Below are 25,332 nucleotides of genomic sequence, written 5' to 3'. Positions count from 1 at the left end.
GTATTTGCAAATGATGTTATAAATGCAAATTTTGCAGTTTAAGAAACAAGGGTCTTGCTTGGAAAGTTTTATTTCAGATAATCAGATTAAAAAGAATAATAACTATATTTTTCATTTCACTGTTTGGAGATTTCTGATGACAAAAAAGCATAGATGATTTATGAAAGTTAGAATTATTGGCAGATTAGAAGCAAGCCAATTGCAGATAGAAATTTCAAGAGCAGTAAATCTGCCAGAAAGTGTTCTCTCTATGCTTTGAGTATTTTGGACAAGTGAGGTTAAACAGTAACCAGTGCAGAGGTGTCCAAAGTATTTACAACTCTTCCAGCTGGATTATTATCTTATCTATTTACTGTACATTCTCATAGGGAAATGCCTGCAAAACAACTCTCTGCTGAACTGTCTTTAAACTGATAAATAAGACTTTTCAGGCTGACAAACTGCTTACCAGAGGCTTATGACTTAACTGTTTCTAAGTCACACATCTGGCAATTTATATCCTATTCACCTCTGTGCAACTAGCCCTTCTGAAGTCAAGAACACTGCTATTGAACACTAGCAGTGTTCTGACTCCAGAAAGGATAGACTATTCACAGATGAGTTAATATTCAGTTTACAGACTCATTGGACCATAATCAAGAGAGCAGAGACCCATTACAATTCCATGAACATCAGAGAAAGAAGCCAGTTGAAGGTAGTGGTACCAAGGCATTGAAATGCATTTGTTCAGTATATGCATAAAGCTCTATATCTTTGCTAGGAGTTCCATTAATGGTCAAAGATATGAGAGATGAAGTACTGGAACTCTAAAGAGTGACAGCCTTACATAAGCAAATGAAGCACAGTAGAGTCCCGCTAATCCGAACATGTTTCAGTCGATGGAGAGGAAATTTTTTAGCTCACAAAATATACATTTTTTGTATTTTCCACTTGAATTTAAATGGTATTAACGATACAAAAAGATTAGAATTCCACAATAAAAAAAAATTGTATTTTATTGTAGTAGTGTATTAATACTGTACAAAATTAATAAATCAGTGTTTGACATGGCCTATTAAAACAACAGATCTATACTGTACTTATACACAAAAACAGAAACAAAAGTCATTGTTGGTGTTGGATCTATATAATCCGAACATGTTTTACTGCTTGCTTCTGCATTATTTCAATTATTCGGCTAATCCAAACAGGGCTTGGTTCCAATTAGTTTGGTAGCGGGACTCTACTGTATCACACTCTTAGAGATGATATTTATTCTACATTTTAGAAGGAAAATTGTGAATTTTCCATAGATGCTATCAAAAATAAATAATGTAATGATTATAAATTTATGTAATTTAATTTGTTTTATGAAAAAATGCAGTATATTATTTAGAATCTCTTTGATTTTAGTGTGTTACATGACATAAGTATAAATAATGTATAGAAACCAGTGTGAATGTATATTCATTAAGGAACAAATGGGAAAATTGTCTATAATTCAAAAAATATGCATTTAATTTAAATGAAATTTGGTGATATTCTCTGTCTTACCATACTTAAATTCATAAGAACATTTGATCCAAATCATTTATGTTTTGTATTAGCTGTACAAATAAGAAATAAATACAGATCTCAGAATAGAAAAAATGACCTCAGTAGAGTGTGGGTGTCCAAAACAACAATGTAAGACTGACAGCAATGTTCCATACTACTAATGATGCTATCAGTTTCATAGGCAACAATGTCCATTGTTCTCACAAAGCAGTTAGAAGTTCATTCAAAATAGAGGCCAGCAACATTCTTACCAAAAGCATTCCAAATTTGATGGGTTTAGGTTGGAAGAGCATGCTAGCCATTCTATACAGACAATAGTCTCCTCTTTAAGGTATTGCTTCACCAGGCAAGTTATGTGAGGATGGGCATGATTAGTTTTCGGTAATAATGTGTTGCCAATTGCAGCTGCATACAAATGGGCCGAAGTGAAAAGGTTAATATCTGTAACTCTGAGCAGGCAGGTTTTCAAGTGACAGTACATAGAGATGCTTTCCCATACAAGACACTACTTCCATTATACATATCCTTTTCATGAATATGAGTGAAATGAAAATTCACCAAGAATTACTCTACAAAGCATATCTCAACTGATTCTTAAAAGTATAGATCTCCCATTGATTTGGAGTCGGTTCACATGCATGCATGTCCAATTCAAACATTCTCTCTTATAACAGATGGTTAGGGTCATGCATATTACCAATCAGCTAGCATACATTATTTCTTCATGTTACTTTTTGCACATTGAAGAAGTTGATACTGTTCTAGCACCTGCAGCAAACACAGATTTCAGATGGTTAAAAGTTCAGTCTTATCTGTGCAGATAACTACAATAGCAGTCTTCTGAGGAGGTTTTCTTTCAGTCTTGTTTTCAATCTATCTTGTCTTTATCTTTGGGAAACAGGTCAATTCTATACAGTGGGTGATTGGTTAATAAACATATTCATTCCAAGACTATGTTCACTATCCAAATTGTTTGTTAACCGATTATTGATTTATCATAGATTTTTGTGGGAATTTGATTAATTCGTTCTGTAGACCCCAAAAAATAAATAAAAAATTATATACTTTCTTATGTTTATTTTCATGTAATAACAAACAAAGCAATTTCTTCATTTTTACATGGATTGCACCTCTTTGTTTCTCAGATGCAATTTTCATTACTCCTTTATCTGCTTGAGTTTTTTTGATTATATCTTTCTTAGCTATGATTGTGTTTAATGTAGACCTATTGAAGTCATCTGCCTACAATATCAGACATCTTTTGCTCACTCTCTACTTGGCTATTATCTCTTGCTTAGTTTTTATAGTGAACACAGTTCTTTACACTCCACTCTTTCTAGACCCCATAATATTATCAGTTTTTTAAATACAAAGTTCAGAAAAGCACTTACAAAAATTCAGAGAACAGAAATTAACTAGTGCAAAAAAGATTATGTATACAACTGTGAAAGTCATGTTCCATAAACCATGCATAGATGCCATTAAAATATAGTTTTACAAATCTTAAATGCAGCGTCACCTCTTGTGTTTGTTATCCGAACATGTGTTTGTTGTCCAAGCATAAAAATCTTTCGCGAAAGTGTTCGTTGTCTGATTTGTTTGCAGTCTGAACTGTTCGTTAACTAATTGGCCACTGTAGTTTGGAACTTGTTCCACACCCCTGTACCGAAGAATTGCAAGATATTGCAAGATGACATTCAGTCATCCTGCAATATTCACATAATTTTGTCTGGCTTTGAGTCTGCCTATAGCTTTGTAGCATGATTTCTTTAAGTCATTTTAGCAAAATGGCTATTTTGAAATATTTACTTTCATTGACACAAAAGTATAGTCACTCACTTAAAAACAGCAGGTTTTATACTTTTGGCATTTGTATAAATCTGTACAAGCATAACTCATATGCATTTCATTCATCAATCAAGCCTTTTCCCATAACATATTTCAGTTACCTGCATATTGAACTATATTCAGTCAAATTACTTCAACTTTTCTAGTTGTTCCTTAATTTTTGGAAACCAATGTATATACAAGGCAGGCTGATAAGTTCTTGACCTGGCCTACTTACAGTATATTTTGCAGAAATGGATGTACAGTAGGTTTTATACCATACTGCACGGGCAAAATTTTTAAGATAAAATGGTAAAAAGCAAAGTTCAATTTGACAAAATAGAGTTCCAAACCATCATTAAATTTAGTTTCTCGAGAAAATTTTTCACAAAATTTATCAGGACATGATGAAGACATTGAAGGATGACTGTCCCAGCTATCCCTTGTAAAAAGTGGTTAAGCAATTTTTGTAAGTGGTGACTGACATTCAAGATGGTGAATGGCCAGGGAGACTGTTTCCATCTCCATGTCAGAAATTATCAATGCTGTGCACTAGTTGATTTTTGAAAACTGTTGAATTTCATTGGAATGTTTATCTGGATGTCTGTGGATGTCTAAAGAATGTGTCAGATGGCTCCACCAACTTATAACCAACAGTTTTGATGAAGGTAAGTTTTTACCTCAAATGAGTTATTATAGACTTCAAATCGTGTCACAAAAGTCCTGTAATACTTTGATGGACCTATAAAATAATTAGGAAGAAGAGAATTTTATCATAAGTTTTGTTTACATTTACTCTGTATCGTTTGCGACATAGAAAACAAGGCAATTTCTCGTGAACATTGCTTATAAAAAAATATTTGTCAGGTGGCATTGCACATTTTTCATCCATATTTTGAATTCCAACGGATAAGTAACTTTTCTTGTTTTGAAACTTGAGTTTTTCAGTAATTAGATCACTTAAATCATGTAATTTATCATTAAATTTAAATGCACTAAGTTATTAGTGAAGATCTTCCATTAAACACAGATTTACCAAGAGCTGTTCCAAGTCAAATTATACCTGTCAGGCTTGTTGCATACAGTGACAGTGATTCAAAGGACACTTTGTATACTTTGATGGATCTTGATAATCGAATCATCGTATGCGAAAATAAAACAGAAGACCCTAATCATGGGACTTCTATGTTGGAACCAGGGTTTTCAATTTTTAGCAATTCAACACAAACACTCCTCAACCAGTACAAGCAACATCCAATGAAGATTATTTATAGCTAAGTACATCCCGGAGATTAACTGACTCTCTTCTAAATCGAACAGACGTCCTTCTTTTTAGTTCCAGTTATGAAATATTACAATATATAATTCTTAAAAGAATAAATATGATAAAACATTATATAGAAGTAATATTCAGTAAAATCTGCAAGAAGAGGAACTATGCTAATTTGGAAATCTATGAAAGCCAGAAAGTTGATGCTATTTCAGCATTATCATTATTAAATTTTTTCTCACAAAATAGCCTGTATGTGACAGAACTTGTGAGGCAATCAGAAAGCTGTGTGTGTTTTACCTTTGCTATTAATTTGTGTTAGTTAGAACCCATTAAAAACAAAAACAGGTATTAAATTGAAAAGCCTGGGATTGTTAATCAATATTTCTTTTGTCTATGCTATGATAAATTTCAGAAATAGTTTATTTAAATAATAATATAGTTTGTAAATTGTCAATACGTTAACTACAGTTAATACTACCATCAAAAGCCTAATTTCAAATGAGGTGATGTAGATTAAAAATCAATGAAATTTAATAAATAATTGTGAATATGCACATTAAATCTTACAAAAGTAAATGTCATTACAAGAGCCAAATTCTATGGGATAACTTCAATATAAAATTTTTCATCAAGTAAAATGAAACTTGCTCTATTTGATTTTTTTTGTTTTGTCAAAAACTTCAGAAAATACTTTTTGTTTCCATCTACATTTGCTCTGTATTCGTGTGTATTCTTGGCTTTTCAATTTGGTTTTAAAACAATGGAAAAATTTCTCTGTTTTTTCAGTGCGTTGAGACATTTTAAAGAGAATGTATTATTACAGAAAATGTTGAATGTTTCACCATTAATTATGATAAAGGAATTGTAGACAGAGCTTGTGAGAGTATTGAGTTTAAATTCCAATAAATAAATCATCCATGATAGTGTCTAAAGATCATTTTTTCCTTTTTCAGTCGAGAATAAATACGTGAATATATGAGTATAATACTCATATATTCACGTATTCTCATATAGCTCATACCCGAATAATTAATGCCAAATGATCACTTGAATTATCAGCTATTTTCAGGCTACATTAATGATTAGTTACAGATCATTAACTTTTAAACTAATAACACTTTTTCCAGAAATTTCTTAACTAAAAATTAATTTATTATAATCATTAAAATTAATACGAGATGGCGGCAAATTGGTCTCCCTGTAGTCAAATTAATTAGTAACTGATCATTAACGTAGCCCAAAAATAGCCTGATAATTCGACTGATTGTTTGGCATTAATTGATTAAATCGGGTTACAAGTTGTTGTTAATCTGAATGTATTGTTATTACCATAATGGTATTAAATATACAGCTATTTAAGATATTTTAATTAATTTAGTAAGTTCTGCAATAGGCAGAAATGTAAAGGATATTATACCTATGCTCAAATATCAATATTATTTCATACAGTAATGTACTAGGTTACAAACCTATTACTAAATATTGATGATAAGTTACATCTTTATAAAGGAATATATAATTTTTATTTTCATATTATATGTTTATGAAAAAGAAAAAAATTAAAATTTCATTTTGTAAAACAATATCAAGGGTTCTCAGATTACCTCAGGATTATATGTACTAGTAAGTCATGCATAATTTGAGCAAAATTTTTACCATTTAAACTAATGATAAATGTCATAGTTATGTTGTGTATGTAAATTTAACTCTACTAACACACTAGTTACGAATGATGGAATGCACTATACCAATTAGTAGTTCCAACGTGCTACTTTTAACATGGATGAAATAAAAACAATAAGTTAAGATTGGATAAGATAATTTGAAGAACCCCTGTAATTGTTTTTCAGAATAAAATGACTTTTAGAAAAAGAAAGAATTAAGAACACCTTTTCTAAATTTCATCCATGATACCCAAGTACCATATATCACGATAAATTTTTTCTTCATTTATTTGATGTTTTTGTGTCAAAGAAATGAAAACACAACAAAGGAATGGGCTAAAATGGAGTATTAATAAAGACTTGAGTATAAAATAAATATAAAACGTTTAAATCAAAACTTGAATCAATATTGATGTTAATTGAAAGCAAATATTTTGTGGAAAGTTATCGGTATCTACAAATCTTTACATTAAACAGCACATTTAATAAATTCTTAATATAGTGAATAATAGAAACCTAGCATTTTATTTGTAATCATTGTAATTTGAAAATATATTTATAAAATGTCTTCTTTATTTGAACAGTTGGATAGTTTAAAAATAGTATAATTTACAGATCACTTTTATATATCTTGGCTGTGTGAAGCACTATACTCGGTCGGGGCTCTGAAAGTTTTAGAAAGTTCGAGTCCCTTTTTTAGTAATGCACAGTGACTTTTCCAATGTTTCACCAACAACCCATTTCCTTTACTAAGTAAATAGACTGGTCCCTGATACTGTGCATTTTTACTGCCCAGCCAAGATTCATGAAATGAGCTGTAAAACTATAATTTGACTTGATTTTTTTTTAAATATTTCAATAACTTATGTTCAAATTTTATTGCTTTTTCTATGATATATTACTTCCTTATAAATTTAATAGAAATGCTCATTATATAAACTATATATTGATAACTAGTTGTTAGATAACTATCTTTATAGAATATACTTCAAATTTCACATTTTCAGATTCAAATAGTTTGATATTTAAGTGGCCAAGTATCAGGTCAGTCCATAACTTCGTGCATATTTTTATCTACAAAAAAAGCAGCAAAAAGTTTTAATTAAATTTTATTTCAATCTATAATGTATTCACCATTATTTTGTACAATTTCTTGACATCTTGATGGTAGCTTTTTAATTCCGTCTTCGTAAAATGATTTCGGTTTTGAATCAAAATATTCAGGAATAGCCTTTTTTACATTGTTCTCATCCTCAAAAGTTTTCCCTTTTAAAAAATTCTGCAAACTGCAAAAAAGATGATAATCACTGGGAGCAATATCTGGCAAATATGGTGGATGAGGTAAAATTTCCCAGTTGAAGCTTTCAAGTTTCTGTACAGTTATTTTTGCAGCGTGGTCTGGCATTGTTATGCTGCAAGAGAACCTGCTTTCTGTTCACTAACAACGGTCAATTTTTTTTTTCAATTTTTCATTTAAACGCTCTAATTGCTCACAATACATTTGAGCTGTAATTGTTTGATTAGGTTCTAACAGTTCAAAATGAATTACACCTGACATATCCCACCAAACAGACAAAAGAATTTTTTTTTGGATGCAACCCACCTTTTGCAGTCGGTTTTGGCTGCTTGTTGCGATCCATCCATTGTCTTTTTCTCGTCACGTTATTATAGAGGATCCATTTTTCGTCTCTAGGAATCAGCCTACCAAGAAAAGGTTCTAAAGCAATACGGGATAAAAGAGACGTGCAAATGTTTAGACGTTGTTGTCGGTTAGCTATTGACAGTTCATGTGGTATCCATTTTCCTAGCTTTGAAACTTTTGCGATTTGTTGTAGGTGTCTATGAACAGTTCCATGGGATGAATTTAAAAGTTCCACGGGATGAATTTAAACGTTCCACAATTTCATCAACTGTTAAAGATGGTTCTGCTTCAACTAGTGCAGAGAGAGCATCATCATCAAAGTCAACGGGTCTTCCAGTATGAGCCTTATCCTCCACACTAAAATCATTGTTTCTAAATCTTTAAAACCACTTCTGCACAGTCCTTGCACTAATTACAGTTTGATTATGTACAGTATTTATTTTTTTGGCTGCATTTGTAGCATTCTCACCACTTAAAAATAAAAAGTATAAAACATGTCTTTTATATTTGTTGGTTACTTCCACTTTGAACGAAAATAAACAACTAAAATGTTCACAATTCTGAACAGTATTATATGAATGAGATCCAATTTAACACTTCAGTGTAAAAATTATCACATTAGACTGACATTTTTAACAGCAAAACAAGATTTTTCTCAAGGTCATAAAAATGGGCATGGACTTATGGACTGACCTGATAATTTTATTATTCAGACAGTCATACAGAAAATGCTTGATATATAGCCATTTCATCAACATTTATAGTTTTAAAGTGAATTTTCAGATTACATTTTTGGGAGAGAGATCCTTACACTGCATGAAATGTGTGTGCAAGAAAATAAAGTTTGTAGTGTGTAGTTATTTAGTCTTTGAAAGAGCACATTGCCTGATAAAGCAACTTTAATAAGCTGAATGAGCAAACCAATGACATAATCAGTTTCGTTTAATATGGACTATGTCATTGATTTGTTTATCCAACTGCATTAAAGAAGCATTACCAAACAAGTGTCCAATGTTTACATAATTATTGAGTAATCAGATGTTGCTTTTATTACAAATGGTTAATATTGATAAGTTAAAGTCAACTTGCAATGTAATTTACTTATGATAGAAATATCTGCTGCGTCTATTGGTATGTTATTTTTGGTTTACCGTATAAAATGCATGTAACATAATTATTAGTATATTATACACATAAGATAACTTTTTTCATTTATGTGCCACTTTATCAGATAGGAGGATCATTTTGGAGTTAATTATTTGAAGTAACTTTGGTTCCTGCTGATAATCAGTTTTCTTGTCAAAGAATAAAATGATACACGAATAGAATTATAATATCGATAATTGTCAAAAAGTTAATGTAAAAGTTACAATGTTGCCCTTCATAACTATATGGAAACATTTTAATAAAAAAAACTTTCTTTTTTAGAAAATGTTTTCATTAAAATTTAGTTTATACTTTTTATTATAGCAAGCCTAAACTAAACTCACAATGTTGCTCAAATTTATACACTAAGTTTACATAAGTTACTTTGTTTTTTAACAATGTCTTTCTATCCTATCTTATCTAAAATTGGATGGAAAAAAGTTCGATCGTTTTTGTAAAATATTGATTGCAAAAGACATTAAACACCCAGGTTGAATTGTTCGATCACTGCAAAATTTGGCATACAGCTATGTCTCATACAGATATGTAAATGATTACAGTTATGGTCTGTTATACACAATTTAAAGGACTCTTCTGTACCTTGTAGGACGTCCTCTTGCAATACATCAACAAAACGGTCAGGCATCCACGCATATGCTACCTTGCGACAGATTTGACCAGTGATTTTGTAACAGCCGCTCCAAATCCCTCATATTTGTAGATGGCTCAAGTTGGCTTCCCATTTGGTCTGATAAATGTTCGATGGACAAATTGGAAGACCAGGAAGGCAAGAAAATATGGCATTAATTAGCGTGACGGAGCCATTTTTGGGAAATCCTAGCTATGTGCAGCCGAGCATTATCTTATGCTGGAAAATGGCTGTTTGCAATCCTGACATGAAAGGCAATGCATGATGGTGTAGAATTTCCTGAACATATCACTATGCCATCATGTCCGTCATACCACTATCAGGGATGACTAACTGTCATACGAGGCAACTGCCCATATGATCAAGCCAGTAGTGGGGGACAGTGTGCTACTCAACACTTAAAGGCGGGATTGAAGCAGTTACCACTGGTCCTAAACATTCTAACATAGTGGTCGCCTATTCCTAAACAGAATCAAGATTTGTCGATAAAGACTGTTTTCTGCCAGTTTATAGCATTCCATGCTTCTCTGTCACGGAATCACTGGAAACAAAACTGACGATGTTGGGGCTGCTAATGAAGAACGCATAACACTTGCTATGCATACAAACTGCCTCTGCAAGTTACTACGGTAAAAGATAGGGTTCTGTAGTGAAGTTTGCATCTATCTATCTATGGATAGTGAATAAAGATGCCGTTGCAGTTGTTGGTGCCTCATAGTCAAGTCAGAACAATCTAGATTGGAAAATTCTGTGAAACGACCATTCTGTTTACCTTAGTTTACCTGATGTGGCCTTTCTCAATATTTGCCAGCTGTGCATAATGTCTTTGACTGTACTATACAGGTATGCCTTGTATTTGAAGATTTCCTAGTTACAGGGACAGTGAAAATTCTTAACACAAGCGAGCATTTGCGTAGGATAGTGAGTGTAGCGATGTTTAAAGACTCCTACATACGATGGCATTACCTGGCATACAATCAGACCATAACTGTAATCATTTACATATCTGTATGAGACATAGCTGTATGCCAAATTTTGCAATGATCGGACAATTCAACCTGGGTATTTAATGTCTTTTGCAATCAATATTTTACAAAAACGATCGAACTTTTTTCCATCCAATTTTAGATAAGATAGGATAGAAAGACATTGTTAAAAAACAAAATATCTTTCGTAAACTTAGTGTATAAATTTGAGCAACATTGTGAGTTTAGTTTAAGCTTTCTATTACAAAAAGTATAAACTAAGTTTTAATGAAAACATTTTCTAAAAAAGAAAGTTTTTTTTATTAAAATGTTTTCATATAGTTACGAAGGGCAACATTGTAACTCTTACATTAACTTTTTGATAATCAGTTTTCTAAGATGATCAAGCTGCATAAGTCTTGTTTCCATTTAGTTATTGTGATAATCTTTTGTACAATATCAGACATAAATTCCTAATGAAAGATGAATAGTTTTTTGGAATTAATTACAGTAGAGCATCGATTATTCAACCCCCGATCAACCGTCACATCGGTTAACCGACCGTGTTCTAGTCGGCAAATTCAAATGTCCGCTAGTCATGTGGCACTACAATATTTGGCCATGTCTTGGCTACTTTAACATTATTTTTGTTAAATTTTGCGTGTTTTAGCTGGCAGCACTGGCTCGACCATGAAAGGGAGGCCATTATTTAAACAAGATTTAATTTATTTAATGATGCTATCCAATTGCTGTTTTTAAAACATATGTGAGATTTAGCGGCAAAAAAACGAGTGTCAGCTGTGAAACAAAAGAAAATTTTGGTCTTTTTCTAATGTATAGGCCTACTTTATGTAAAATATGTAACTCGAATATATATATATATATATATATATTTCTTTATTTTGCACAAAATAAATACAGTATAAAACAATTATATATATATATATATAATTGTTTTATACTGTATTTATTTTGTGCAAAATAAAGAAATAATTTTTAACAATAAAATAGCAACGATTTTATTTTAAAAAATTTTGTTAGGCTTAACATGGATGAAAATTCAATGCAAAGTAGGTTAATAGCGATATACTAATTACATGGGATATATTAATATACTATACTAATAATGTATTTTTTCATGCTTTTCGGTTATCTGTTTTTTCAGTTATCCGACCAACCCCGGTCCCCAATTGAGTCAGATAATCGATGCTCTACAGTATTATTATTTGCTTTTTGTCCTATTTTATAATTAATATTCTTAATAGCAAATTCAGAAGTAGCTATTAAGAATATTAACTTTTTGGAAATTTGATTCTCATGATGGATACTGGAAAAATGTAGTTAGTCTTGCATTGCAGAAGAAGCTCTAGTTTATTTGAAGTTTGAATCAGCATTAGGACTAATTAGGATAACAGTTTTGAGAAATTACACACAAAAATGTATTAATAATAATTTATAATTGAAGGAGAATGTCTTATGATAAATTTGATAATATCCTTTAGCATCAGTTGGTGAATATACATTTGTTATCATTGCTGTTATCCAATAAACTAAAGCCCATTTTTAAAAAATTTTAAATGGTATTGATTTTAACATTTCATCAAAAAATGTTTAGTAAATATCCATTTCAGTTCCAATATTCATTTTTCTAATAAAATTAGAAAATCTTTCAAAAATAATTTTTTAAATCTATATAAAGCAGCAGTTTTTCTGCATTAATTTTCTCCCAGATTCACAAGGAGATTCCCAAAGTTTGACAAAAAAATTTTTAATTAGGCCTCATTTTAGAAGTCCATTCTTTATTTACTCAACAAGATGATCAACTTTTGGGTTATTAAACATACTAAAGAAGTGTTAATTTATTTTTAAATGAAGTAAAGAATAGGTGACAACATTTTAGGAGTAAAAAATGTCAAATTCTCTGAAAGTTTTAACTCCTGAAAAGGAAATCTCTTACAATCAACCTTGTATAAGTTATCACTGGATACAATATCATGATTTGTAGTACATGAATCTAAACTTTAACAATTTAATTAAGATATATGTTGTTTCAAAATGATTATTTTTTAAAAACTAAAAGAGGATGAGAGTTATTGAAAAATATATGTATATAATGTATACATGAAAATATTCTGCAGAATTTATGTTTTTCATTTTAGAATATAAATAATGTTTATACCGTATGTAAGACTTGTTAATCACAAGATTAAAATGAATTTTTCAAATGTTTGAGGAAATTGTTACGTAAAACAATGTATTTTCGAAAAAGTTTGGTAAATTACTACTAAGATTTGATAAAATTTACTAAGTTGATAGTATGAAGCAAAATTATTATACAATTTAATGTACTATAGAGAAATATCTTGGGTAAAGTTTTGTCTGTACTTACTCATCTAAATGTATTTAGCTGTGTTAGATCTACTATTTATATCAACAGTGCTTGATGATACTGTGAAGAAAATTAGACCTTGATAAGGCATATCATCCACAAAATATAGTTGTTTTGTGAAAAATATGCATTTTATATTAGAACAAATTAAAAAGCTGCATAATTCTGGAAGTTAAATATAGTTTATTGAATAATGTTTTTGGCCATATTTTAAACCATCTTTAGCTTACCTAAATACATTTTGTTATATAAAATCTGTTATCAGAATTAGTATGTTCGAAAACATGTAAGTTAAATAGAAAATCTTGTTAATTGTTAGTTCAGAGTTTAGTTATAGTTATTATCGTTAAGTAGTCATTTTAGTTATTTTTTGTATATCAGCTTTACCGTGTGACTAAATGTGCCATGGTTCTTAGTTATAATTATCAAACTTATCAGTGCCTTAAGGTTAATGATTTTATTCATTATTACTCAGTGTAATAGTTTGTTTAAATTCTTGATATTTCTTCTTCAGTTACATACTGGATGAATTACCTTAAATCCTCTAATACAGCGTTTCTCAAAGTGGGCAATAACGCTCCCTTGTGGGTGGTGAGTAAATCTAGGGGGGCGCTGGAGGAAGGGTACTGAACGGTGATCAAAGGTAAAAGTTCCCTTTCCTCTGTCAAATGGATAAGAGGAAACATTGCATTTAATGGTTTCCAGATGTCGAGAACAATATACGGTAAGGGCACAAAGTGTGAGATTCATAGAAAAGTTTTCCTAAGAATATTTCCAATCCTTTCTCACACGGGGGCGTTGGGTATAACTTTATGGAACAAAGGGGGCGGTGGATCGAAAAAGTTTGAGAATCACTGCTCTAATAGATGCCCAGATATATTGGATAGAATATATTTAGCCACCATCATATATAAAAGACTGGCCTCTTTTGTAGACCTAGCATCTATTTCATTCTTGCAGAATCTCACATCCAAACTAGTGATAAAAAAAGGGGGAAAATGTGGTTTATCTTCCATGCTGCTGCTCTTCCAGAGAGTTACTTTGTGTACACAACTGTGTTCAGTTTGAACGCAATGCTGTAAGACTTCTCGGTTGCCATTCTGATTGATGTCTAGTTTGCTGATCGTGTAAAATGAACAGTTTGAACAGAAAATACAGGAAACTGTGCCCACTCACGTATTATTTACCAAATATTTCAGGTACACTCCATATTGTAGTAAAAATGTTTTTCAAGTGTTCAATAGGAAAAAAATACCACAGCATGTACAGAACAGCTCTTAAGCCAGGCTCACACTAGTTGATATCACAGCAAATTGGTTGGAGGTGATGTGAAACAAAATTTGTTCAATTTTCATAGGTTCAACCATTGATTGCACAGTCATCGACTTGACAACTACATCACACTCTTTATTGGAAATTAGGTGGTCCATTTGACAAATCTTGGTTCAAATTTGTTGAATTTTTCAAATGATGATCAGGAGACACTTGTGTGCGTTTGAAAGTTTAAGAGAAAAGGAACATGCACTTTAGGCCACAAACAAGTTGTCATGTGTTAGTGCTGTGATTTTTGTCTTGCTTCAGCAATGGATTTGCTACACTGGGATTCTGAAACAAAGCTGTTTGATAGATTTTCCCAGACATAAGAATATAAATTATTTAATTGATTTTATTGAAATTATAAAAGTGAAGTATACATTATGACTTTGAATCCATTCTCTATCAAGTTCCCACTTTTGTTTATTTATTAAATTTTTGCCAATTTGGCAACAAATGGAAGATGAAGAAGCTAAAATCAACAAATTATCATTGCTGATTGTTGCCATATAAAAACAAACTATCAAATGATAGTTTGCAGAGAGTAGATAAAATGTTCATTGGTTCTTCAGAACTGTGTCATGAGTAATATTACAAGGGGTGACATCACCATATTATCAAACAAAAACAGTCAAGTGATCATAAAAATCGCCTCTTATGTCACACCAAAAGCAATAGCATCAATTAGTTTGTGCTAGGTTTTAAGTTTTGTGAGCTGCACATAGGAATTCAATGACACCTGACATATACAGTAGAGCATCGATTATCCGACTTAATTGGGGACTGGGGTTGGTCGGATAACCGAAAAGTATGAAAAAATACATTATTAGTGTAGTGTATTAGGCCTGGTTTAAATACTAGCCTCCCTTTCATGGTCGAGCCAGTGCTGCCAGCTAAAACATGCAAAATTTTAACAAAAATAATATTAAAGTAGCCAAGACATAACCAAATATTGTAGTGCCACGTCACTAGCGGACATTTGAATTTGCCGACTAGAACGTGGTCGGTTAACCGATAAGTCGGTTAATCGGGGGTCAGATAATCGATGCTCTACTGTATTTAGTAGTTTAAACTAAATAGCCAGCATTTATAAGAGACTGATCTCTGTTGAGCATTTAGAGTACTTTTAATTATTAACAAGAAGAATTATAATTAAATATCTGACAGCTGAATGACTGAGTGGTAATGGTGTCAGCATACTGCTCTGAGGGATCCAGGATGGAATCTGGATGGTTCAAAAAATCCCAAGTATTTTTGAAGGATGATCTGTCTCAAGCACATTGTGCCTCATCCCTACCACCTGACCATTGTGGCCCTGGCCAACAACGGTCAGGTTGTAAGCCCTTTTAGTGCCCATGGGGCAGAAAGAGTACAAATAAATTAATATATCTTTCAAGTTATATATTTTATTATTATTTTAACATATCCTTTTAATGTTAGTTAATAAAAAAAGTTTCCACTAATTATAGTCATATTTACCACGATTTAATGATATCAGTTGGGTTATCATCATCAGTACAGGCAAGTCTCAAAGTGATTACAATAAGCTAGTTCTATGTACTCTGATAAAGTGAGAGATTAAATACAAAATTAATAATAAATCATTTATATTTTTTATAAAGATATTTTGTTTTGCATAATTTTTGTATATAAAAAAAAATTTACATCTGTTGTTTCTAGTTTGCCAGATCATTAGTTTAAATCCTGTTTCAGACATGGATGTTTCTGCCAGATTTTAATAGAAATTATTTGGCGTGTGCTTTAAAGCCACTGTAAAAAGTGATGTTGCGCATAAAACTAATCAAGTATAAAATATAAAGTTTCAAAATTTAATAAAGATAAATTTATAAAAAAATAAAAGAAAAATTTATCTAAAACTATCAGCCATATAATGACTATGTTCTGGGGAAAATAATAATTTCAAATTAAACAAATTAGACATTCAACAAAGATATATATATCATATGATTGATTATTGTAAATTTTATGTAGAAGTAAAATTTATTTCTTTGATAATGTATTGAATCTTCCATGAATAAGATAAACTACTTAAGTATTAAATATTTAAAGAGGATATGAAAATTTATGTATAAAGAATAAAACAATTTGTAAAACATAGGAGATTGTTATTGGACAAAAATAACTAGATTCTTTCAGGTACGAGAAAATTTATATACGGTATAAATGTATATATAAATTTCAATTGAACAGTTTAGCATCCTGAGCTAATAATAATGTTTTATGAAGAAAATAATATAGATTGTTACTGTTAATTAATTATAGTGTGGTTTATTAAATTAGATATTATCCAAGGTTCCTTTTTTTTTAACTATAATTTTAGAAAATAATTTAACGATAAATATAATTTTATTGAATATTTAAATTAATTTATTCTATTATTAAGTTTCATTATTATTATTATTGTTTTTAAAAAATTGGAATGAATTGCATAACTTTCTTGGCCAAACTTTAAAATTGTGTATGATGCCAACTGTTACGACACTTTTATTTAAAAATTTTTTATTATTAATAATTATAAAATGGCAAAATGCTTAATTTTGAGAGTAGAGGTGAGTTTTATAAATAAAAAAAAAACTTGCAAATCCTAATAATGGATAAAATCTTTGTTAAATCTGACCACCCTTGAGATATATCACATGACCCCTCTATCTTTCCACCCTTTTGACTTTAAACCACCAAAATTTAATAGTATCAATTCCCCTAATACACAATCCTCCTTGCAAAATTTGAGAAATTTACGACAAAAGGCACAGTGGTCACCTTAAGCTTCAAAGTGGATGAACAAAATCATGCCCCCCCCTACACAAATGCTAACGTCCATACCTACAGAAAAAAAAACCCAAATTTTTTTTGTGTTTCTTGACATTTCAAGGTGCTCAGATTCCAAAAATTTTTAAATCTTGGAGAGGTAATTTTTTTGACCGATTGCCATACTTTCCCTCTGTTATATATAACATCTGGGAAAGTAAAAGAGAGCAATGAGGTAAAATTGAAAAATTATATGTTTTTAGGAACACTATCAAAGTAAAGTATCGATATATATCTCGTACTTTTATATTGATTTGCACAAAAATATTCAATTTAAGTAAATTATTTATCAACAGTATATATATTTAAAAACAAAGTTCTTATTTATTATTTGTATTTATTATTTACCTTCTAATTTAAAGATTAATAGAATTATTAATAAATTGATATGCGTAAAAGTAATTTACACATGAATGTTTATGTAAATGCATGATGAAATTATTTCTTTAAATTTAGAATTGAAATTAGCTCTTTGAAATAAAGAATTTTTTTTCTATTTATATATTGCAAACTTAGGTGACACTATGTAATAAACTTTGAACTTGATATTTGTTTGTTAGCGTCTTCTAATTTGTATCTTAAAATTTTAATCCGTAGCATTTATTCTTATTAAATATAAATATTTTCTTACTACACTGAATTAATTGAAATATTTTCTTACATTAATGTATTTCTTGATTGATATATTATAAAATAAATGCATATTAAAATCCTATATATTGTTGATATCGCTCTTAAATTTCTATCTAAATTTATCAAATGCAGCACTATCATGATTTACTTTATTTTGAATTTTTGAGATAATATATCTTTAAAATAGGATATATTAACTATAGTTGTTATTCCTGTGTGTAAAATTAAAATAAAATACAATATATTCATACTAGAAAGGAAAAATATTGTGCAAATCTTTACATATTGTATTAGGAATATAATCAATGCATAAATCACAATAGTTCATGGAAATGCTTAAAATACAGAACTATTTTGATGATGATGATGATTTTAAAAATTCAAAATGATTTGTCTATGAGAATTAATGAATGGTTTTTTAATGGTATCATTATTAATCTTATACTATTAAATTTTGAATTATTTAAAATACCAATTTCTTCTGATTTCATGTATATTAAAGTTAGAAGAAACTTAAACGATAGAATTGTCATTTAAACTTCTGCATAAAGCATATAACTGAAAGTATATATATTTCCAGACTAATTATTGGAAACGTCTGAAGTTATTTTAAATTTCGGTCACATTTGGGTATTTATATTTGATTTCAGAATAAAGATACGATTTTGGAAAGAAGAATGAATATGGAGTTGATTGTTAAATTGATCTTACCAATTATTGGCTATTTTTTGTAAATCATACATCAAAACTGTCAAATCGGATAAATCACTCTTTTATCTCGTTAAAATTTATACTTAATCATATTTTTATGTTTTACAAGACGTTACCGATCGGTGTTAATATATACCCCACTTCTATTTATATGATAGATTTCAGTTCAACCTTTCCGTCATTTCCGTATTTTCGGCAAAAGAAACTCTTCCATTATATTCTTTACTTAATCAAATTGGGTGTGACAATGCTAAAGAAATGATTAATGATCTAATGTTAACATATGTAATGATGATAGTGATCAAGACAGTTGGCTTTGGTGTTTAAGGGCAGGTGTGTCTTCCAGAATATTAAAATCTAATACTTTTTCATAACTACTTTTACTTTTTAACAAGATTTTTGATTTATGTAAATTGTATTTTATATGCGCTATAATTTTTTTTTTTTTCTGTTTTACTTTTAGCATTGTTTGCTGTTCCGAAAAATTATAAACTTGTTGCTGCTCCTTTGTTCGAGTTATACGATAATGCTCAAGGGTACGGACCTATAATTTCCAGCCTTCCTCAAGCACTCAGCAGGTAAATGCACATAATATACATTTTAGAAAATTTTTTATCTTTTGATTCAGCTCTTTTTATAAACAGAAATGAATAAATTGGAGTTTGATGTATTTTATTTTAATAACTTTAGGTGTGTCTTATTTTAAAAATCTTTTTATTTATTAAGAATTTTGTGTTCTGTTTTTAATTATAAGAGGTTTTAATGATTATAAGTTTTTCCTGAGAATTCCAATGTACATTATTGTTAAAAATGATTGTTTTTTAATTTGATATAAAATAAATAAACTTACAGACATGTTAATGAAATTAATCTGCATTATAGCACTTTGAAAATCTGAATGATGCTAGTCTTTTTAGTTCTATAGAGATAGGAATTGGAAAACACTAATCCATAAATTGGGAAAATAACAATTGTTTTCTTGCAATTGTATCGATTAACTTTAGTAATTTGTTATAAAAACATATTTATAAACTTAATCTAACTTCTAAAGAACCTGTAAATAAAAATGTCCATTTTATATATATTTTTATGAATTAAATTCTGATACTATTACTATCATTTATTTTGATTACTATTCAAATATTGTATTCTAAACGTATAATGATACATGATAAAACATCAAACAGAAAAGTTCTTCCACACTACGTGCTAAGGTAACCAATTATTTTATTTATTGAAAATGTTTTCGGTTTCTTTTGACCCGTCTTCAGCTTTACTTACTTGTCTTAACAAATATTCAAAGCTATAGAATTTAAAATTATTTAGAAAATAAAAGAATTGAACAGGACAAATTATTTGATGATGATAATGATATTGTAAAGATTTGTTTATTTGCATACAGAGGAAATTTTAATATATTCTTATTCTTTTCTCATTATAATGGTGCCAAGATTTGTGGATTTTAAAGGCAAAATATTTATTAAGTAGTAATCTTTTTATAATGAACTCTCGGGAGTTCTCTGCTTTTGTTTCATTTCCTGTAGAATTTTTATATTGTCCTAACAAAGAATTTTAGATAATGAATAAAAAGATTATATATATATATATAACTTGAGTATTACTTAATTTAATTTTCAAAAAATGTTGAATCATCTTCAAAACTTACTAACTTTGGAAAATTTTTTTTTAATGTTTGATTCATTATGATCATCATAACTTTAAATTTTATAGTGACTAAATGTTTTCTTAGATTTGTAAAGAAAAATAAAAATATAAAAAATTAATGGATAGATCTTGCATCAATTTTTGAATCCACTTCAAAAATAAATATAAAAGGAAAAAAATACCATTATCCGAATTGGCAGATAAGGGTGGATTTTGAGACTTTGCACCAAAATAATGATCTTTAAATAGCTGGTCCCAACACCTAGAAGAACTAACGAGACCAGTTGGGATTGTGGTGAGATTATTGATCCAGTTCCAGCTCACAGATGGCAGATTATTGGAGAGCTAGAACTGAGAAGAATGGGTGTGCGGCCAGTCATTCACAGTGTGACAGATTCCATTTCTCTGTGGTCAGTCGGGAAATCCCCTGGAATGGCAGACAGCTTGGGAATGCTACCCTCAAAGGAAATTGTGGGATTGAAGGTGTCAGGGGAACTGTGGGTTAGAATAAGTAGTAGTTGAAACAAAGTTTGTTACATGTACACAGATACATTGATTTTCTTATTCTTTGTAATATCATTTCTCTTAGGTTGAGTTGGTAAAAGTAGTGAATATTACAGAATATTAGATTAATTTATTAATAAAAGAAAAATTTGAGATTCTAAACTTATTCTAAACATCCCAAAAAAATATATTAATTTTTTGAGAAGCTTAGGAAAATTTTTGGGGAAAAAATTCTTAATTAACAAGTTTTAATTTGGCACTTTGACAGTAATTACATCTCAGTTATATACTTTATTAACTATTAATTAGTAATGATACATGTAGAATTTGAAAATGTTCTCAAACAATGTTACACATAAGAGAAAAAACAAATAAGCTGTTTTGGCAGTTTTCCCAGAGATTGACAGAGGATTTCTGTATAGAAAATTGCAAAGGAGGACACATTTTATACATCATAATATTAACCTATATTTATATATATATATATATTTTTTTTTTTCCGATATGATCCAGAATATCTAAATAATCTATTTTATTTTATTATTATTTTATATTTATTCAATATAACTATAATTTCTGCATTTAGAAGAATAAAAAATTGAAAACAGTATGGTTGCAACTTTTAAGCATAAAAAAGTATATATATATATGTATAATCATATTTTAATTTATTAAATAAAAGATTTAGTTATTTTTTTGACAATTTTCTATTCTTTTCAGGTTTAATTTCATCTATATGTGAAGATGTTTTTGTGGTTTTTTTGATAAGTACGCCATATCCCTTCATTTGTTTTGCCCAAAATTTTCCAGTATGCTCCCCCAGTTTTAAAATAAAGTACATTTATATTTCTGTATATTGCATCGTCAGTGCAGCAGTTTCAATAAAAGGAAAAAAATTAAAGAATGATTTTTTTAAATAAAAAAATTTTTTTTTTTATTATTTAATTCATGTAAATAAGTACAAATCCATGTCTTGTAATTTCTACTTATTTGGTGCAGTGTAAATATTCATTAAATCTCATTATGTAAATTTTTCATTTGTAATATTTCTACTTGTCGTTTCATTTTTTTGTATTACTTTAAAAGTACCGAAAAATATATTAATACCAACATATATTTGAATAAACCATCATGTTAACTGATAAGTTTACAATTTGAAATTAAATTCTTAATAATATAAATGGAATATTAATATAAAGTTTTAATTATTCTGTAGTTTATCAGTTAATCTTGTTATATATCCTTTCTTCTTGTATCAGTTAATTTTCTTCTATCCCATCTTGATCTTAAATATTGTTTTATATATAAAATCATTAGATATGGTGATTTTTATGGACAAACATGTGCTAATTTTAGAAAGGAATTTTGTAATATACAATAGATAAATGTTGCACAGTTGTAAGAATAAAAAAAAAAAAGAAAAAACTTTCTAATAGAATGGATTCTTTATAACTGTGTGATTTATATATTGTTGTTAGTGACTGATATGTAAAGAAAATTACATATTACTTTTTAAAAAAATTTTGTGAAGTAAAATGTAAATAAGAAAAGATTCTACTACAAACATCAGATAGTAAAAAATTGTATAATTTATATAAATTGAGAATATTTTTCACTTAAAATTAATGCGATTCTATATCGAGCTGTGTTCACGGCTTTAATTTAAGATAAAATTTTAAAGCATTGACTCTCAAGGCAGAACATTTTTTTTTTTTTTTCTGTAAATAAAGAAAATCCATTAAACTCGTCAATTGTTGTGTTAAATATTTTACAATACTCTCTACGTATAAAACACTTTTAAATTAAAAGCTTTTCATTCATTCCCTATCTTTATGCATTATGTATATTGTACCGTACGTAAGTAGTTAAAATTCCACATTATTTCAATTGTCGTAACTATATGCAAACAACTTAATGAAAAATTCATTATTAAATAAATTTGCAAATAGTAAGAAAGAAAGAATTATTGCTTCTGACGTGTATGTTAACAGGCATTATTGAGAAAAGTTTGTCAGTCAATGAAGGATCTACAGAACAATCATTAAAACACATTAACCGAGAGGGTTTGAAAATAACAGTATTTTCAACTTTGGCTTTTATCCAAATGATACTAAATTATGCTTGTCAAAATTTCGAAACTTTACACACATATTTAAACATCGAATATCGGTAACACACTTGTCCCAGTTTTATTATTCGTTTATTTATATTCAATTTTAATTATTATTTAAGCTTTTTAAAGAGTTTAAACATTATATCTGTATCAAATGTTAATTTTAGAGTCGAAAGCAACTTTTTAAAATAGAATCTAATACTTTTTTTTAATGCATAGATATGCTTTTAGTAAACTTAATAATATAAAGTGAGTGAGTCACTGTTGATGTGTTTTGATACGAATCACTCGTAAATGATTTAAGAACTTAATTTTGAGTTTTAGCATAAATAACTTAATTTTATTAATTGAAAATATTTTATATTTTTATGCACTTTAATCAATTGCCAAAGCATTAGAAATTGTTTTAAAAGTTATTTTTTTCTGTCTTTTGCTTTGTTTTTGAAAATTTTATGAATCTTCTTAAGAAAGAAATAATTAACAAAAATAAAATCTTAAATATAGATTTTGATTTTTTCCTTTGCTGGAAAAGAAGTTTGTATTTTTAATTAATTAATTATAATTAATCATTTTATAGAAAAAAAACATAGTGCTATTATTTTTTGTGGATTTAAATGTAAACTTTTTCTCCTCAGACTGGCTTAAAAAATTGCAGGTTTGTTAATTATCTTTTTAGACAGAGACAGACAGACAACCAGACACTTTTTTTTTTTTACAGAAATTCTTAACAAATGCTATATAAACTGAAAAACAAAATTCAAATTATTATCCAATTACATTTTTAAAAATTATACTTTTATTAATATTAAACACAATCATAAAATTAATGCTAATAATTTATTCATTTATTAATACTAACAGGAAAGTAATTTATATTATCATAACTCACCTGTGGAAAGCCTTTAAAGTATAAATCACGATAAGTTATTTAGCTATAAAATATATAAATTAACTCAACTAGTTAAAATCATAAAATTTTATCCTTTAGAGAAAGAGAAAAATAATAAAATATGCAAATGGTAAAATTAATCTTCGAAATTCCATTTAAGCTTTAACATATAAAAGTTCTATTGCTGTTACTACAGTTAATGAGAAACTATTAATACTGCTGCAACTACATCATCATAAATTGTTTCTTGTTTGAAAAATGTTCATGCTTTTCAATTGGTAAAATTATTCAAAAAAAAAAAAAAGAAAAATTCTTCTTTCCTCTGTTGAATCTTATTTTACTTGTCAGTTTGAATGAGTTATATTCCTTACTCAAGTTTTTGATTTTTTGGAATTTCTCCAATTCTAAATGTAGAATAAATTATAAATTTTATAAGTTAATATTCATAAATTTATGATTTTTACCATCGGATAAATGAAATAAATTTATAGTAATAAATTATATGTATGTATATATTTATATAGAAAATATTTATAATATAAATCATAGATATTGATAAAAGTGGATATTAGCTAGATTTTTAATCAAGTTGAAGATTTATATTATTAAAAAAATATTTTTCTAACAAAGAAGAGTTTTCTATGCTAGTAAATGATTGAGCCATCTTTACAAATGGCTTTAGCAGTTGTAGCGAAAGCAGTTCTGCCAAACAGAAGAAGGGAAGAAAGAAGAAAAAAAAAAGGCAGAGGGTGGGGAAAAAAGCTTTAAAGTCTGAATAGAAGAACGTTTGACTGACTGCTAAAGGGGGGAAAAGGCTTTACGAAGCTTTCAACATGGAACTGCTATTTTAAATCGGGGACATTTAATTATCCACCACGTCAGCGTTGTTGTGAGAAATGGAATTTTCCGTTAGGGAACACAAACACACCGGCGATAGGAAACGTTCAAACTGCAAGCCTTTTAAAGACGTCCCAGACCATAAATCAAGTCACACCTCGCTTCTAGATGTGATCCTAACGTGTCTAGGGGATTCACAGTCCGAGATTTCGTTTTGCCTCCAACACATCTATCCATGTCTATCCTATATTCACTTTTTTATACATTTATTACATATAGACATCGATATATATATTTTTTAAAAAATAGGTAAAAGTCTACCTTTTACTTCCATCTTTCGATATGTTTTTAATGTAAACATCCTCTACTAGATGCATCTTTAAGTTGTATAGAAGTAGGTTAAATAGTCTCTGTTAAACGAATTTATGTGATTTGTGAAATATTCATACTGTAAATAGGAGTAAATTGAGTAGAAGGGATGTAGAAGTAGTCTTCTAGCGATTTAGTAGTGTTGCCTGGTCAGCGGTTGCCATTTTCGATCAACATGCTTTGGGATGATTGAGATAAACCAAAGAGGAGAGCATACCTCGCTTACAACATTCACAGGCAAGATAGCAGATAAGGCTGACTAAAATACCCACATGGGAATAGGAAATCTTCTTCTCTTACGTCTAGACCCAATGGTCAAGAAATGTGTCACTATTTATCTCCATAGATAGTAAAAGGTGATTCGCTTACATTTAGAA

The 25,332-nt window shown here is 29.1% G+C and overlaps 1 protein-coding gene across 1 annotated transcript in view; it reads left to right on the top strand.

The window, feature by feature from the left end:
• Nucleotides 1-22,498, top strand: part of LOC136977016 (cleavage and polyadenylation specificity factor subunit 5-like) — a 59,383-nt gene extending 36,885 nt beyond the window's left edge. The window contains exons 7-8 of the mRNA XM_067272434.1: nucleotides 19,042-19,156; nucleotides 21,468-22,498. Coding sequence (XP_067128535.1) covers nucleotides 19,042-19,156; nucleotides 21,468-21,489 — 137 coding nt within the window. The 3' untranslated portion in view covers nucleotides 21,490-22,498. The remainder of the gene's footprint in view (nucleotides 1-19,041; nucleotides 19,157-21,467) is intronic.
• Nucleotides 22,499-25,332: the final 2,834 nt, after the last annotated feature.

This window comes from Centruroides vittatus, unplaced genomic scaffold (assembly GCF_030686945.1).
Source record: "Centruroides vittatus isolate TY-2023 unplaced genomic scaffold, ASM3068694v2 contig_439, whole genome shotgun sequence".
NCBI classification, from domain to species: domain Eukaryota; kingdom Metazoa; phylum Arthropoda; class Arachnida; order Scorpiones; family Buthidae; genus Centruroides; species Centruroides vittatus.
This window is presented reverse-complemented; position numbering and strand designations above follow the sequence as displayed.